Genomic DNA, 16152 nt, shown 5'->3' with positions numbered 1-16152 from the left:
AGTGAAATATTTTTAAATATTTGACAAGCAATTATCATAACACATGGTTTCAAACATTTTTGGCTTTCCCAGAGAGTGAACAAGATGTGAAAATGCTCATTTCTTTTGAGGGCAATAAAGCATTTCTTATTATTATTACAAATATGGTTAAAACTAAGTGGTAGATTTTTATAAATCATGTCACCTTAAAAGTGAAATGGACATTACCACAATAAAGGAAGAAAATGCCCTTTCAGAGTGGCATGCCAAAAGGTAAATAAACTAGCCAACTCAAAATGCGTTTTTTTCTTAAAGCATTTTTATCTTTTCACCTTTTGAATGGTTTCTATGCTTATGAACTTCCAGGCCCTTTCTCAGTAACAGTCACCAAACAGGCTTGAGCACCTACTGAATACCTTCACCAAGTACTACATAGGAGAAAAGCAACACAAACAAACAAACAAACAAACAAACAGGACAGGGTCTCCCATGCTCAAGAAGCACATGATCAAGCAGAAAAGATCAAACATGGAACTGAAATGGTTGAAGTTTGCTTTTACTGAGTAAAGACATGTCTGAGTCAACAAGTGCAGATTACTCTTGAATTCTGAAAAAAAATGATGCCTAGTTATACAGAGATTTTTACCCAGGTAAAATATGATTCTTGATACAATATTGCTTTGCATCTTTGTTCTTGCTATTTCCTTTGCCTAGAATGCCTTTGCCCTCCATCTTCATCTGATGAAATCCTCCCTCTCACTTAAGGCCTAGTTCAAATGCCCCCAATCCATGAGGCCTAGGCTTATTCCATCTTGCCTTATCTGTTGCACTGGAAAAACTAACCTACCCAAGTCTCTGGTCTAGAATCCCATGAGTCACACTTCTTTCATCTCTTGATCACTTCCCTTTGGTATCCTTTGTTGTCTTTCTCTCTGTCTTTTGTTTTGCAACTGTGCCTTGAAGATTGAATGTTAGGGAGTTTTCATTTTCTGATCCTAATCACCTAGATTCATGTCATCTTCCCAAGGCTTTATCTCCCAGTAATTACCTCTTATACCCTTTTCTTAAGCTCCAGTTCAAGGAAGCTCAATTTCTTGAACTAATTCCTGGACATGTTCCCTTGGATATCACTATCATCTCCAAGTCAACTTGTGCAACCTGGACTCATCTTCACCCGTATCCTCTACCCTCATTCCAGTTTCCTTACTTAAAGCCAGAACTGACCATGTCTTCTGAGCTTCTAGGGCTCTAAGTGATGACATCTTCTTTGATTCAATCTCCTTTTTCACCTATATCCTGTCAGACAGATCAGGGCTTAGCTCCAATCTCATGGCCTCCATGAAGCCTGTCTTCTCTGCTCCAGGGTCTGGAGTCTGTCACACTCCAAATTTGCCTGCACAGCTCACTTTCTTTCTTGATCAGGAATGGGGCTTCTATAGGCATAGGCTAAAATGAATGAAGTCTTATTGTTCTTCACTTGAAATCATTCTCATTTTCATCTCTTCCTACACTTTTACACCTTCCCCTATTTGTTCTTCTCATGCCCTGTCACCTAACTTACAGCCCTAACCCCCTAGGTGTCTTCCCATCACAGTGCACTTAACTGCCCTGTGTCAGTTCTTACCCTCCCGAAGGATGCCTCTTGTCCTCCTTTGTGCTTAGCCAACTCCTCCTTATCTTCTAAGAATGAGATCACTGCCCATCTCAACCAGGAAATCTTCCTGGATCTTTCAACCCAACTGGAAGCCTCTCCTCTCTGGGAGGGAGTGTTAAGTGTAGGAGAGGAAAATGCATTTTGGAGCTAGTCCAACCTGGGTTTGAATCCCAGTGATGTTACGTATTAAGTGTCTAGCTTCAATTTCTCTGAGACTCAGGTTCCTCATCTAGAAAACAGAGAAAATAATTTTTATCTTGCAGAGCAGTTGTGAGGATTAGATAAGGTCATGTGTATAATGTATCAGGCATATGGTAACAGCTGTTATTAGCGAGTAGGTCTTGAGTGTCCTCCAAGGCTGATACATTGCACAGCCCCCGGGGGTGTCTCCACGAATACTGCCCCTTGAGGTGTCAAGTGCACAACTTGCCTGTGTAGTCCAGGTCTCCTATATCTAGTACTGACAGTTTGCTATGTTATTTATAAGTGTTTTAGTGTTTAATAATCCATAAGCTTCTGAAGAGAGGATGGGGAAGGGCAGTCCTCATTTTCTTGTACATAGCCTTGTTTATTGCTACTTTTCTACCTCATTTCTCACCACTGTCAACTGCCCTCTACCCCAACTACATCGGATTAAACTAATTGTAGTTTCTCTGATGGCTGCATCCCTGATCCTCAGGCCTCTGAACAGGCCCATTCTCTGGGCTAGAATAGCTTCTAGCTACCTAGGCTTGTTTACTTGTCTTCTCTTGATTAGACCATGTTAGTCTTATTCACCAATGCATGCTCAGCATCTAACATAATACCTGGAACATAGGATGAGGGTGCTAAATGTTTGTTGAATGAACACATTGTTTTCAGGGGTTGTTACCTAGTTTTCCTCAAGAAGGGACAGGAGATTTTTAAATGAACAGCTGTGTTTCTTTGATGGCCATGACTGCGATATACTGGGTATTTGTTCCCCCTGCCTAATTTGTATGCTGAAATCCTAACCCCCAATGTGATAGTATTAGGAGGTGGGGCCCTTGGAAGATAATTAGGTCATGAGAATTGAGTCTTCATGAATGGGATTAGTGCACTTATGAAAGAGACCCAGAGAACTCACTGTTGAATAAACTGATGTACCTTCCCTTTGCAAGTCTTTGAGAACCGTAATGGATAGCCAGGCTTGGCTGAAAAATTTCTGATCACATAAGCTGGGCAACTTTTCAGAGTACTATGAGTGTATGGCCTCAGGAGTATGCCTTCTAGTTGGTGGGATGTGAGTTGAGTGATTCCTAGAACCACTGGTGGTTTATAAACCACTAGTATGAATTCTGCCTTCCATGGACAAAAAGTGATACAGAAAAGTGATAGATCGAACTAAGAAGGAATGTGGCTAAATGCTGAGTTGGGTGGTGTAGTTTCAGGGACATACGTAGACAGATGGAGGGATTCACTGGGGGCCCTTAAAGGAGAGAGAAGTCATCTTAGAGAAGGGATCAGGCACTCAGATTTGTAAAGCACTTAGAAGAGTGTCTGGCACATAGTAAAAGCTTTGTATGTGTTTATGAAATAAAAATGCCCAACTGATATTTCTATGCCAGCAGGATTTTATTTTTCCCTAAAAATATACAAAAAGAATTTTTTTTTAAAGCTTATTCATGAAATCACCATGAGTTGTTTTTCCTCAAAAACACACATAGGAGGGTCATAAGAGCTTCTATTTGTCTACTTAGTGACGTGGGGCTCGACTCTGCCCTCTTTCATTGTAGACACAAGACAGACAATAGCAGTTGGGCCTTTGGCTGGACTGTGACAAGGTGAACACTTCATAGCATGTCTCGCCATTCCGGGTTGTGACCCCTCCGTTGGGGGCTAAGTTCCTGGAGCAGGACGTCGTGAGCCATGGGGAACATAGCGGGGCAGTACATGACACTGGAATCACATACTTAGATGAGGTATGCTTGGAAATGTAGTATATCTCGGAGCTGTAGAGAACCATGTCCTGAGAGACAGCCTTGGCCCTGATACCACATTCTGTCACACGGTAGGTGAATTGGTAGGCATGTGGCTGAACATGGTTGGCAGGGCAACCCAGGCCCAAGTGTAACTCATGGAAGTGGACATACACTTCGTTGTTCAACATGAAGGGGTGTACCGTGACCATGAACCAGTCTGTGGAGCACAGTACAGTCACTGGATTTTGTCCGGAACAGGCTGAAAACACAGAGGTGAGGATGATCAGCTCTCTTATCAGCTCGAAAACTTTCATTCTGGCAGCTTATCAGGTAACGACTCTCAGGAAACAGGAAGCTATCCCGTGAGAAGTTCTAGAGCACACAAAAACACAAAAGGCAAATCATTATATTTCTTATGGTAAGTTCAAACATGACCATTTGAAAAAAAAAACAAAAGGCCAGGACTTCCTTGGTGGTCCAGTGGTTAAGACTCCTTGCATCCACTGCAGGAGACACAGGTTCTATTCCTGGTCCAGGAACTAAGATCCCGTATGCCATGCAGTGCAGCCAAAAAAAAAAAAAGAGGCCATTCCTAAAGCATTGAAAAAAAAATGTGAAGAGAGTAGAACTTAAACGTTCTCACTGAAAAGAAAAACAGTTAAACATGTGAGGTGAGGGACGTGTTTAATTAACTCAATAGGGGGAATTCTTTCACAACGTCAATGTATGTCAAATCAGCACATTGTACACTTTAAATCTCTTCCAATTTTATTTGTGTATTATACCTCAATAAAACTGAAAAAAAAAAAGAAGCAAAGGAAAATATCTTTGTGAAAGAGAACTGAATTTTTATTTCATTGTTGGAACTCATGGGTTTCTAGATAACTACAATGATTTCTTTAAACGACTTTACCATGTTGTTTGGGTATAAAACTCCCTCACATATACAATGAAAGTCTACACTGATTAGCAGTGGCATTCCTTTGTGTGCAACCCCAACAAAAAAGAAAACAAAATTGTTTTCATGCCAAACATTAAATAAGGTGACAGAAAATAACAGTTTAATTCAAGCTGACAGCACTTTCCTCCTGAAGGCCCCAATGTCCTCCCCTATACCGTACTAATGAACTCTTCTCTATTGCCTTCTTTTGGTTAGCAACAAATTTAATTAAATGAAAACCCAGCAAGAAATTGTGGTTTATTTCCGACAAACAAGTGGCTTATGTAAAGTGATCAAATGAATGCTTTGAAAATGCCAGCAGTGGCTATTGATTGTGAAAATTAATAAACATCTTTTACTCTTGTGATTATGTAACTATTACTCAGTTAATACCATTGTATCATGATTGGTCAACAGAAAAATAATATAACTCTATATCACCAAAAGTGGGATCTAATAGAAAAACCTATAGTCACTTTTTAAAGTCTGGATGCATGTCAGAATTATCTTGAAATTTTTTGAAAATACAAATGTTCAGGTATTGCTTTTTTCTTCAGAGCTCCAGATATGTTTCTAATCAGCAGCCATGTTTAAAAACAACTGGGCCATATGCTGACCTTTTACTTTTATCTAGTTAGTTTCACTTTTTCTATTTCATATCCAGTACTCTCATTTCATTTAGTTTACATTCTCCAATTTCTGCATCTCTTCTTTTTTTTGATGTTCTTTCTCAAGCCTTTATCAAGTGTAGTAGAAAAAATTTTCTATACATATGTATAAGTATGTACAATATATATATTTTAGAAAACTTATGAATTCTTGCCTAACTAAAAAAATGATGACATCTTGATTCCACTTATTTGACTTAATATGAATAGAAGGCTAGATTTCTAATTAAAAAATAGATATGCAACAAGCAACAAACACTTATTGTAGAGCTTAGGCAACTATAGTCAATATCTTATAATAACCTATGATGGAAAATAATTTCAAAAATAATATATGTGTATTTGTATAACTGAATCACCTTGCTATGCACCTGAAACATTGCAAGTCAACTATACCTCAATAAAATATATATATATATATATATATATATATATATATATAAAACGGAGAAGGCAACGGCACCCCACTCAGTAGTACTGCCTGGAAAATCCCATGGACGGAGGAGCCTGGTAGGCTGCAGTCCATAGGGTCGCTGGGAGTTGGACATGACTGAGCGACTTCACTTTCACTTTTTACTTTCATGCATTGGAGAAGGAAATGGCAACCCACTCCAGTGCTCTTGCCTGGAGAATCCCAGGGACAGGGGAGCCTGGTGGGCTGCCGTCTCTGGGGTCGCACAGAGTCAGACACGACTGAAGTGACTTAGCAGCATATATATAAATAAAAATGCCAGCAGTAGCATCATAGGCCATTATAACCAACAGATTCCCTAATATATTCCTCAAGACACTTATAAAATAGTGAAATTGCAGAAATAAAAACATTATGGTTTTTATTTGGACATTTCCCCATCCATATTACACATGAAAACTACCAAAAAGTCCTGTATTGAAAAAGCAAGTCATGGGTTTGCACTTTACACATTGATTGTCAAGGCATCTCTTAAGGTGTTCTTTGTGGCCATGGCTTGCACCTCATGGAGTCATATGCTTTGCTTGACATGCTTTTATTTTCACTGGTCTTTTAAATTTATTTTCTTTTCCAATAGGAAGCTTTGTAGCCATTTCCCAGTCCTATTGCCTTTACCTCCTAAAGAGTGACAGGCAGAGTAATAAAGAGCAAAACGGAGTCATGCTCAGAACAAGTGTCTAAAGCTCTGCTTCAGAAGGGGTACACATGAAGAAAGAAGGAAGGAACAGGAATATCATCACATTTTGTTCAACTCAGCTTTAATTTTAAAAGTGAAAATAGAATAAATCAAATAGAAAAGTGCCTAAAATTTCAAAGGAAATGTCTATGCAGGGTTTTACTTTTGCTCCTTGGTAAGTTAAGTAATCCTTGAGTAAATGAACTCATTTGATCTATTGAGTGTCTACTATGTGCCCAGCACTGTGCTAAATAGAAAGCATACCAAGACAGTTCTTTCTTCCCCTCTTTCTCAGTTGCAAAAATGCAGCTCTTTCTTTTCCTATGATGCTGATGAATTTGCTGTTTTCTTTAATGGCAGAGGAGCCCACTAGCCAGGTGCTGTGGCCTGGATGGGAAGTTTTGTTTTTATGTCAGCACTTGATCTGATTGGTGCCCCTGTCTTTCCCTCCCTTGTTACTGACTCCTCATTCTCTTGAGGATATTGAGGTGTAAAGAGAAGCCTAAGAGGTTTACCCGGCTCCTTCCTTTCCTCTTTGTTCTGAAATGTCTCTCTTAAGACTATTTTTTGGTTTGTTTTCCACAAAGCAAAAAAAGAAAAAAACGAACAAAAAACAACAGCCGCAACAAACCGAAAACTCAACCCTCTTACCCCTCCAAAAAAGCAACCAAACAAAATACAATGGTGATGACCACAGCAACAACAAAAAGCAAGTAAATTCTGATGCCAGCTGCTCCTGGATAATGACTCAACAGCTAAATAAACAAGCTACTTGCTCCAGAATGATGTGCATTTGCTGAGGTTGCTTCTGGAAGCTGAGGTCATCACGCCATGACTGCTGCACTACTGTCTTGGTCTCAGGAAGACCACCTTGTCCTGAGCTCTTTAGGAATATCCTTCTCTCTCTCTCTCTCCCTCTTTCCTCCTTCCTTTCCTCCTTCCTATGTCATCTCACAGTCTGGACCTATTTGCCCTGAACAAAAACCTTCCTTTTAAGTACTTTCTGGAATAGGCCAGGGAAACAATCCTTCCACTCCAGTTTTGTTGTTCAAACCCCCAAACTGAGACCAAGTTTAAGGCCGTGTTCTCATCCAGAGAGTTAGCCATCCACTTCTTCTCCTTCCCTCGAGCATCTTTTCTATCTTCCCTTCTCCTCCTTCTCATGGTTAATCCAAAGAGAATTATAAAAAGCCCAGATTGTCTGAGAAACATTACAGTTGCCCCCCAACCAATCATTTTAGACTACCTCACTCTCACCCCCAACATTAACTTTTTGAATTACATTCACTGAATCAGTCTTGAAGGAAGGGGTTTAGTAAACATCACTGAGTTTGGGAGCTTATTGAGCATAAGACAGAATTTGTTTCCTCTGATTTTCTTGTAACCACAAGATTGCCACAAGATTGGAGCAATAAATGTGTGTGACAACATAGCTTGGGCTCAGATAAAACTGAAAAATGAAGTTAGTGGACCTGTGTTTAAGACTGCATTTCTAGGGACTTTCCTGGCGGTCCAGAGATTAAGACTCTGTGCCTCCAATGCAGGGGGTGCTGGTTCAATCTCTGGTTGGGGAACTAAGATCCCATAAACTGTGCATGACCAAAGGAAAAAAATGGCTGCCTCTCTAAGGTGAGAGAGAGGAGTTGGGACACCAGGAGAGAGCAGAAGGCACTTGCTAATGAACTTGCTAAGGCTTAGCTTAATGCCACTCTTGGGGAGTTGCTCCGTTTTGCTGAGCACAGGTCATCAGAACTGGGCAGCCTCCCTTCCCTAATGCCTGCAATTCCCAGGGAAGTTAGAGGGTGTGTGTGTGGGAGTGTGGGTGTGAGTTAAGGGAAGGTTATAACTCATTCACAACACAGTGTGAATTCATCAAGTCAGCAGCCTTTTCTAATATCCAGCTGAGATGTGCTGGTAGAATGGGATCTTGGACTTGACTGGGGAGGGAGAGGGTGGGCTTTGATTATAGGGTGAGGGGGAGCAGAGGAAAAAGAGGGCTGAAGGGCTAAAGATGCGAAGGGGGTGCGAGAAGAGAGGGCTGTGTGGAGTTGCCAAATTAGAGCTATTTTTAGCCATAGTTGGGTCTGTGCACAGCATCCCAGGAGCTAAGGGAGTTAAGATTTGGGGAAGAAATAACTGCAGAGGGGGGAACATTCACCCTGGCTTCTTGGAGGAGGTTGGACTGTTAGAAAAACTGCAAGATTATCCCTGTGACATCCCAGAATCTGAGCTTCCATGCATTTGTATAACCAAACAGGGCTCAGCTATTGGTACCTACAGTCCTGAACTGAGCTATAGAGAGGCCAGTAAATCCAGAGCTGCTAATGACACGTGGATGCAAAATGTTTGCTTTCCTTGCAGCTATAGAGTACAGTAGCTTTCTGTTTTTCTAAATGTGGTTTATGCATACACAGTTTCCATCAGTTCTTTTAAAAGAGTTTTCCTCCTTTCCCCTTTTAAAAAAATTCCCTAATAAGCCTAAAACTTAATACATCCTTTACATTATTAAAAAAAAAAACATGAAACGTTTCATTCTGGGAATATGAACTCTATTTCTTAATGTCTTACAAGAAAGAGATTGAATATTGGTCTAAACACAGAGCGTTTTTAATCTCATGGAAAAGAAGATATTTTTTAAGAGAGACAAAAGCTGAAGTCCAACTTAGTCTTGTGATGTTGGTGAGCAAATGGAGATGTGTAACACAAATCTCCTTGAAAGCAGACAGGATTTTTGCCTCCCCATCGCCTCTGATGTCGTTAAAGACACATATGAACTCTTTGCATGGGGAATGGGGAGGGGAATTAGCTAAACATTTCCACATCTGGTTTGAGAACAGTTTGGAAAAAGAATTCACTCCATAGGCTCCTGGAAGCTTTTGGGGTCGACAGTTATTTATTTTTAAAATTCAGTATGCTCATGACAGCAGAGTTATCGCTTGTATATTGTTTTCCCAGAATCTTGTTGTCAAAACAAAAGGAAACAGAGGGGAAAAGGAAACTCCAAAGCAGTATGCAATTATCTCAGGGAAATATAACTGTCAGGGCATTGATTTGCAGCAAAGTTTGTTCACGCTCTTGCAGCTGATTTGAAGAAAAATGAATCTGAGTTGGAATAAAAATCCTTCTAAAAAATAAAAACAGAAGAATCCTAGCACTCTGTGGACCCTTTAGCTTAGAAATTCAAATAGTCACATGTTGTTGACTTTGCCCAGCCAACTATGTCAAAGTTTGGGGGCCTTTTAAAATTGAGGCCTAGTTTTAAAGAATTACTTGGTTTGCTGCTCTCAAAGAAAGTGAGGATTGTTATTATATTAATGATGTTGAAGGCTCATTAAGGTGAGTTAGAAAATTAAATTACTGTTTTTGTAGAATTTACATTCATTCTAAAGAAATCTGGGCCCAGTTTCGTTTTTCAGCCTCATGAAACAAGCTGTTAAAGTAACCACACATTATTCATTGTTTGGTGAGGAATAAGAATTATGAACTGCTAATGCTTAACAATGTCCATTCTCTCAACCAAGGAAAACACCTTGACTCAACCCTAGGAAAGATTTCATTCAAATTAAACTAATCATTAAAAGTGGTTTTTTTCCCCTCTGATTCTAGAGGTGGAAACAGTGGAGGGAAAAAACTGTAGAAAAATTGGGAGATATAGAAAAAACAGAAAGTACTCTTTGATCTCAAAATAATCATTGTTAAATTTTTAGTTTCATACTTTTAGTTTTGGGGGGAGCAGAAAAGTCTATATACATATATATGATCCAAAGTCATTTCTGGAAAAAAAAAAAAAAGGCAAGGCTTTTTGAAAGCTGTTTTTAATTTTTGACATTGAATTTGAAGGCAATCAAAGCATTATTTTTGTTTGGGCCATCTGGTTTTGTTCTTATAATCTGTTAAGCTATCAAGCATAGTTTAAATGTCATGGTTCATCTCATGCACAAATAAAGGTTGCGAAATAAGTAAGAATCCAAGCTCCTTGTAAGAGAGAGAAGTTTTCTCTGGGTCATAAATTTGGTTACTAAAAGGTGAAGAGTCTGATGTGAAATCAAGTCATAATAAGGGTAAACCATACCCTGACTGAACATAAGCATTTCCAAATAAATATAGAAAGCTGTACTTTGGTGGAAATGGCAAATATCAGGTTATGGGAACCCGTTCCCTTTCATGAAGAGAAGCTGAGTTAGTTCAGTTTTTAGAGTTGAACGAAGGGATGTAGTTCATAATTTTCATAAAATGTAAGGAAAATCCCAAATGCGTGCCCCTAATCCAGTTCATGTGTTAATTTAATAATTTATTTGAGTTTGATTTTTCAGAAAATGACACCCTTTGCCACAAAGCCCCAGAGTCCCTTCTCATTTCAAAAGACAAGGTAAGTTTGTGTCTGGGCAGAGGTTGCAAGTCCACAGCAGCATGGCTGCCTTTTTAACCCATTAGTCATCTCTGGAAGGCTGCCCAAACCAGAGAAAGTCTCCTTCGCCCAAGATGACTTCCGGGTGTTACCATCAGAAGGCAGAGGACTGAATCAGACGCTCCTTCAAGGGCTTCACCACCTCTTTGATACACCTGTGTCAATAAACAAGGGCTCTAGGTGGCTTTCAAAAATGGTCAGGCACATTCCTCTCTCCCTTTCAAAATTGGGATTTTTGGGTACAGGTTTTCTTAAAGTGAGGTGCACGTCTACGGCCCCAGCTGAAGGATGGCTTAAGTCCAAATCAAACCACAGTTTACTTTACAGACTGTTTGGCTGATTTTTACCTGACTTGACTAATGTGTGGCTCTCCCAAATCCAAAGCTACCTTGTATATGCCCCCACCCAGAATGTGGCCACTTGGTCCATATGTGTACACCCTGACTGAGGCCATTCACCATCCCTTGACTCCCGAGAGGGAGAAAGGTTTTAGAAAAGGTTTCTTTGGTAGGAAAGCTGTTGCCCATTGTTAGGGAGCCTATAGCTTGGGAGGTTTGCCTGCATATTGGAATAGGTAGAGGCATTACCCTGAGGCCAGGACATTGTTGGAAAAGCAAATCCTTCTCTCCCTCTATCTTTCTCTCACACACATATACAGGCACACACAGATGGACAGATGGACGAATACACAGACACACACATTAAGAAGAAAGGAAAACCCAAATCTATTTCCTGCTGTTGCCATGATCCTTACTATTTTTTCCCATCCCTTAATCCTTGGGCTGTAAATTTCTTAGGGAGCTGAGTCTTGATCTACTATAGTGTTTGGTACATGGTAAGTACTCAGTACATAGTTATTGAATAAAAGAATGAAGGAACCACCAGAAATTACCATTTTCCCCTGTGCCTCCTTATCCAACCCCTAAAGGCCTGAACCTTGTTACTGGCTAAATCTCTCCTCCACTCATTCCCCAAACTCCTCCTTGAAGTCCTGGGGCAACAGTGAAAATTTTCTTGGTAGAAAGTGTAGGGCCCACATCAAGAGTCCTGCCCACTAACCCACCTGCCTGTATACTGAGCTCACTGATGCCAAGGACTGTATGTTGGCCCAGGCCAAATGTACCCACTGCCCTCTCAATTAGCTCCTAAACAGCCACTCGAAACGGAGCCAGCACTCCATGCAGTAACTCCCCAACCCAGGTCACTACCCTCCTTCCTGCTATCAAGCAACCAAGCACAACAAGTGTCAGCATGCCTAGATGCAATGGGAGATTCACAGGCTACCCCCACTCTGATGGTATCAGATAAGTGAATGAAGTCAACCTCTACACAGAAGATAGGTACAACTTTCTCTGGTTTGGCTTTACATGGGAGGAGAGAAGAAATTCTTAAGACCACCCAGACCAAGTCAGGCAACTGAGAGACACAGTATCATCAGAACCGAAAGTCCCAGGTCCACAAGGTACTGAAGAGTGCTGGGTGCCTAGAAGGGGCTTCCTGGAACCACTGGGTTGACTGAAGCCAGTGGACACAGATCTCCTAAGTTGCCCGTGGATGGATTCCCTTAGCTACAAGGAGGAACCAAAACATGGGCTGGATGTCTGTTCCTGCTCAGAGCTCATCTACGTGTCCACTGTCAGTTCTGAGCACAGAGGTGGAAATCAAAATGCACCAGAGGTTCCTGAAAAATCAGAGGCAAGATGGATTAAGTCTCCCCTGGTGCAAGCTGACCCTTGGCTCACTCTGGGCCAGACTTGCTCAATCCACTCCACCAACTCCAGACTGAGAGAGATCCAGGCCAACTCCAGGTTTTGTTTCGTGCCCCCAGCCTGAGTGCTCCCCTAGAATGCTTTGAAGTTGACCCCATCTCTGCATATGCTATTGTATTTCCCTGGTAGATATCACTCTCCATCTCTGCCATCTGCAACTTTTCTATAACAAAAATTTGACTTTTGCTATGATAGGTCCTTATCCCCGCAATGTCAAAATACTTAAGGCAGAGTGTTGGCTTGGTACCTTCTCTATGCAATTAGTCTTTTGTTAAAATAGATACATGATACGTTGAACCTGTGTTCATCATCTGTCTATTATAATGTATATATATTTAAAAGTAAATATATAGAATATAAATAATGTTAGGCTAACCTATTACATTATTATATCTGATAATATATACATATGTGATATATAATACTATTAAAATATATATTAACAACAAAAAGAGGAGGGCCTCTACTCCTGAAAATCTATCTTCCCCTTAACTAAGAACAAAGGCCTCTTTTTCTAAAATATTTCTCAAGGGCCAAGCTGTTGAACTTACATCATTTAGCTATAAATGTATATGTGTGGATATATATATACACATATACATGTGGAATTATGTCCCCTCATAAACATATGTTGAAGTCCTCACCCTTGATACCCCAGAATGTAACCTTATTTGGAAATAGGGTCTTTACAGAGATAATGAAATTAAGAGATCATTAGGGCGGGCTTTAATCCAATGACTGATGCTCTTACTAAAAGGGGAAATTTGGACACAGAGGGAAGATGATGTGAAGTCACAGGGAGAAGACAGCCATGTGACTGGAGCGATCATTTACAAGCCAAAGAAGGCTTAGGATTTTCATCAAACATCAGAAACTAGAAGAGGCAATGAAGGATCATCTCCTAGAGCCATCAGAGAGAGAGCATGGCCCTGATGACATTTTGATCTTGGACTTCTAGCTTCCAGAACTGTGAGAGAATATATTTTTATTGTTTTAAGCCTCCCAGTTTGGGCTACTTTGTACAGCAGCCTTCAGTTCAGTTCAGTTCAGTCGCTCAGTCGTATCCGACTCTTTGCGACCCCATGAATCGCAGCACGCCAGGCCTCCCTGTCCATCACCAACTCCCGGAGTTCACTCAGACTCACGTCCATCGAGTCGGTGATGCCATCCAGCCATCTCATCCTCTGTCGTCCCCTTCTCCTCCTGCCCCCAATCCCTCCCAGCATCAGTCTTTTCCAATGAGTCAACTCTTCGCATGAGGTGGCCAAAGTAATGGAGTTTCAGCTTCAGCATCATTCCTTCCAAAGAACACCCAGGACTGATCTCCTTTAGAATGGACTGTTTGGATCTCTTTGCAGTCCAAGGGACTCTCAAGAGTCTTCAGCAGCCTTAGGAAACTAATAAATATATTTTTCCAACAAATTGAACAGACACACATGCCTCCTTCCTGAGATAAGAGTTTGAAAGGATGAACGTTCTGACTCTTTGTCTTGTTACAACATTAAATTCCACTTGGGATTAGGAAGATGATAACTAACCAGGAATGGAGACAGGAAGTTAGAAAGAAAGTAGCCTGTCTAAAGGTACTGTCTAAAGCTGCTGATGGTACTGGATGCCTGCAAGAGAGTGGAAGGAGGGAGGGAGATTTTAGTGTAATATCAGGAAGGCTTTTTCTAACTTTAAAAGTTGGCCAAAAATGCACAGAGAAGTCTGTTGTAGAACTAAGCTTCCTTGGTTCTCTGCAGGCCTTTCGGTAGAGTCTGGGTGGTCACTTAGGATGGCTGGAAAGGGAATTCCTGTCCTGTGTGGGAGGCTAGACTACAGTGTCTTGAAGGCTCTATCACCAAATGCCGCGTGTGTGTTCCCATGTGTGTGTTTGTAATATATGATCATAATTCATAATGTGTTCTTAATCATGTATCATAATGTGGTCATAATTAGTGCATATATTATGAAGATAGGCAGGAGAGAACACACACACACACACACACGAGTATGCAGTTATTTATATACATCTTCCTGATATATACAGGACTACACAATACGGCCTCACAGGGACCTGAGTCTTTAGCCAGGTTTTTGTTGTGACTGGCCCTTGCTGATATTGGTGGCAGTGACAAGGATAAGGTGCCAGGAGAGAAGGGAGGGTCAGTCACAATGTAGCCATCAGAATGGGGCTTGCTGTCCAGCTCTAAATGACGGGGGGCTGACTTGGCCCTTTCAAGCAGCATAACCTCTGAAAGTCTCACACTGGGGGTTCTCTTTACAAACTTCTGCACTGAATGGAAGGGTTGGGGCTCTGCTCCTTGGAACCAGCATCATAGCTATAGGACAAGTGCTCAAAAGTCTAAATATTCTCTATTTAACCTAGAAAGGAGTGGGGGGAAAACCTCCCCCCACCTTTTGGTGCTTCTTTGCAATGTTCTAAGCAAGTACAGAATCCTAGGATTTTTGGAAGTTTGTTTCAATATATATGAGTCACATATGGCAATAAATCTCTGCTTTTTTCTTTAATTTGGCTGTCTTTTCTGTGTATAGAGACACCCCTCCCATAGAGCGTGTTCTCTCGTTATCTCCGTTGATCCTTGCAGCAATCCTGTAAGGTCCTCAAAGGCAAACATCACATGTTAAAACTGTGGAAATGGGGGCCCAGAAGGGTGGAGACTCTAGGCCTTGGGCCTTCCCAGGAGCCTGCCCGGTTTCTCTCCGCCTTTACACCAGATACAAAATTGGAAGATACTACAGTGAGCAAATCATTGTGGCAAGGAAGGGAAAGTCCTGCAGTGACTTGACCTATGGACCACTGCTTCAAGATACGTGGTGAATTCTGCGTCAGTGCTGGCGGCCGCGTTGTTTAGGAGAGGGAGAAGAAATGACTCTCAAACTCAGCCAAGGGAGCAGAGCAAACAAAAGGAACAGAGGGCCTCTGGGAGCAACTTCCCACAGCTGCAAAAAGCTGAGAGAAGCTCTAAGAGGGCAAATGGCAGTGAGGGGCAGAGACTGAACTCTCCAGAACAGCTCGAGGTTTGAAAATGACAAGAGGAACAACAGAGTATTCACAGGCTGAAGATGGCAGACCTGTTAGACAGCGGCTGAAGGTGTCATTTGTGTTTCCACTGTCACTTTTTAAAGTTTTCTTTGTATTCCTTACTTATGGGAACAAAGAAACTGAGTCCACCCAAGGCTGTTCATTAGAGGCAGCTATCTGGTGGAGAAACTGAAATTCCTCTGAAGAAGGAAGGAAGGAAACAAACATTTACTGAGAGACTGTGCTAAGGGGCTTTACTTGCAATATCTCACTGAATCCTCACAGCAACCCCGTGTGGGAGGTACTCTTAGTAATAGCCCCATTTTACAGAAGAAGTTGAGCATCAGATACATTAGGGAACTCACTAAAGACACAAAGCTAGTAAGTGGCAAAAACAGGATTGGAAGCATCTGCCATAAGCATGGAGCTCCCAGAGTTTTCTCTCTAGTATTTGCTGGTGCTAGGAAAGTAATACAGGGCACGTGTCTGATAAAGAGGACATCACAAAAAGAAGGCATAGATTATTTATGGGGTGATGACAGATGGGAAGGTGAGGAAATTAATAGCTTTTCAAACAGAGGGAATCGAGAAAAAAAGCAATAAATGAGAGACAGAAAT

General features: G+C 41.2%; 1 protein-coding gene across 2 annotated transcripts in view; it reads right to left on the bottom strand.

Annotated features, from left to right (window-relative positions):
* Positions 1-3224: 3224 nt before the first annotated feature.
* PLAC1 (placenta enriched 1) overlaps positions 3225-16152 on the bottom strand; it is an 82501-nt gene continuing 69573 nt past the window's right edge. For both annotated transcript variants that reach the window (XM_070366052.1, XM_005911181.2), the window contains exon 2: positions 3225-3945. In XM_070366052.1, the coding sequence (XP_070222153.1) occupies positions 3348-3887 (540 nt within the window). In that variant the 5' untranslated portion in view covers positions 3888-3945 and the 3' untranslated portion in view covers positions 3225-3347. The remainder of the gene's footprint in view (positions 3946-16152) is intronic.

This window comes from Bos mutus, chromosome X, assembly GCF_027580195.1.
Source record: "Bos mutus isolate GX-2022 chromosome X, NWIPB_WYAK_1.1, whole genome shotgun sequence".
NCBI lineage: Eukaryota > Metazoa > Chordata > Mammalia > Artiodactyla > Bovidae > Bos > Bos mutus.
This window is presented reverse-complemented; position numbering and strand designations above follow the sequence as displayed.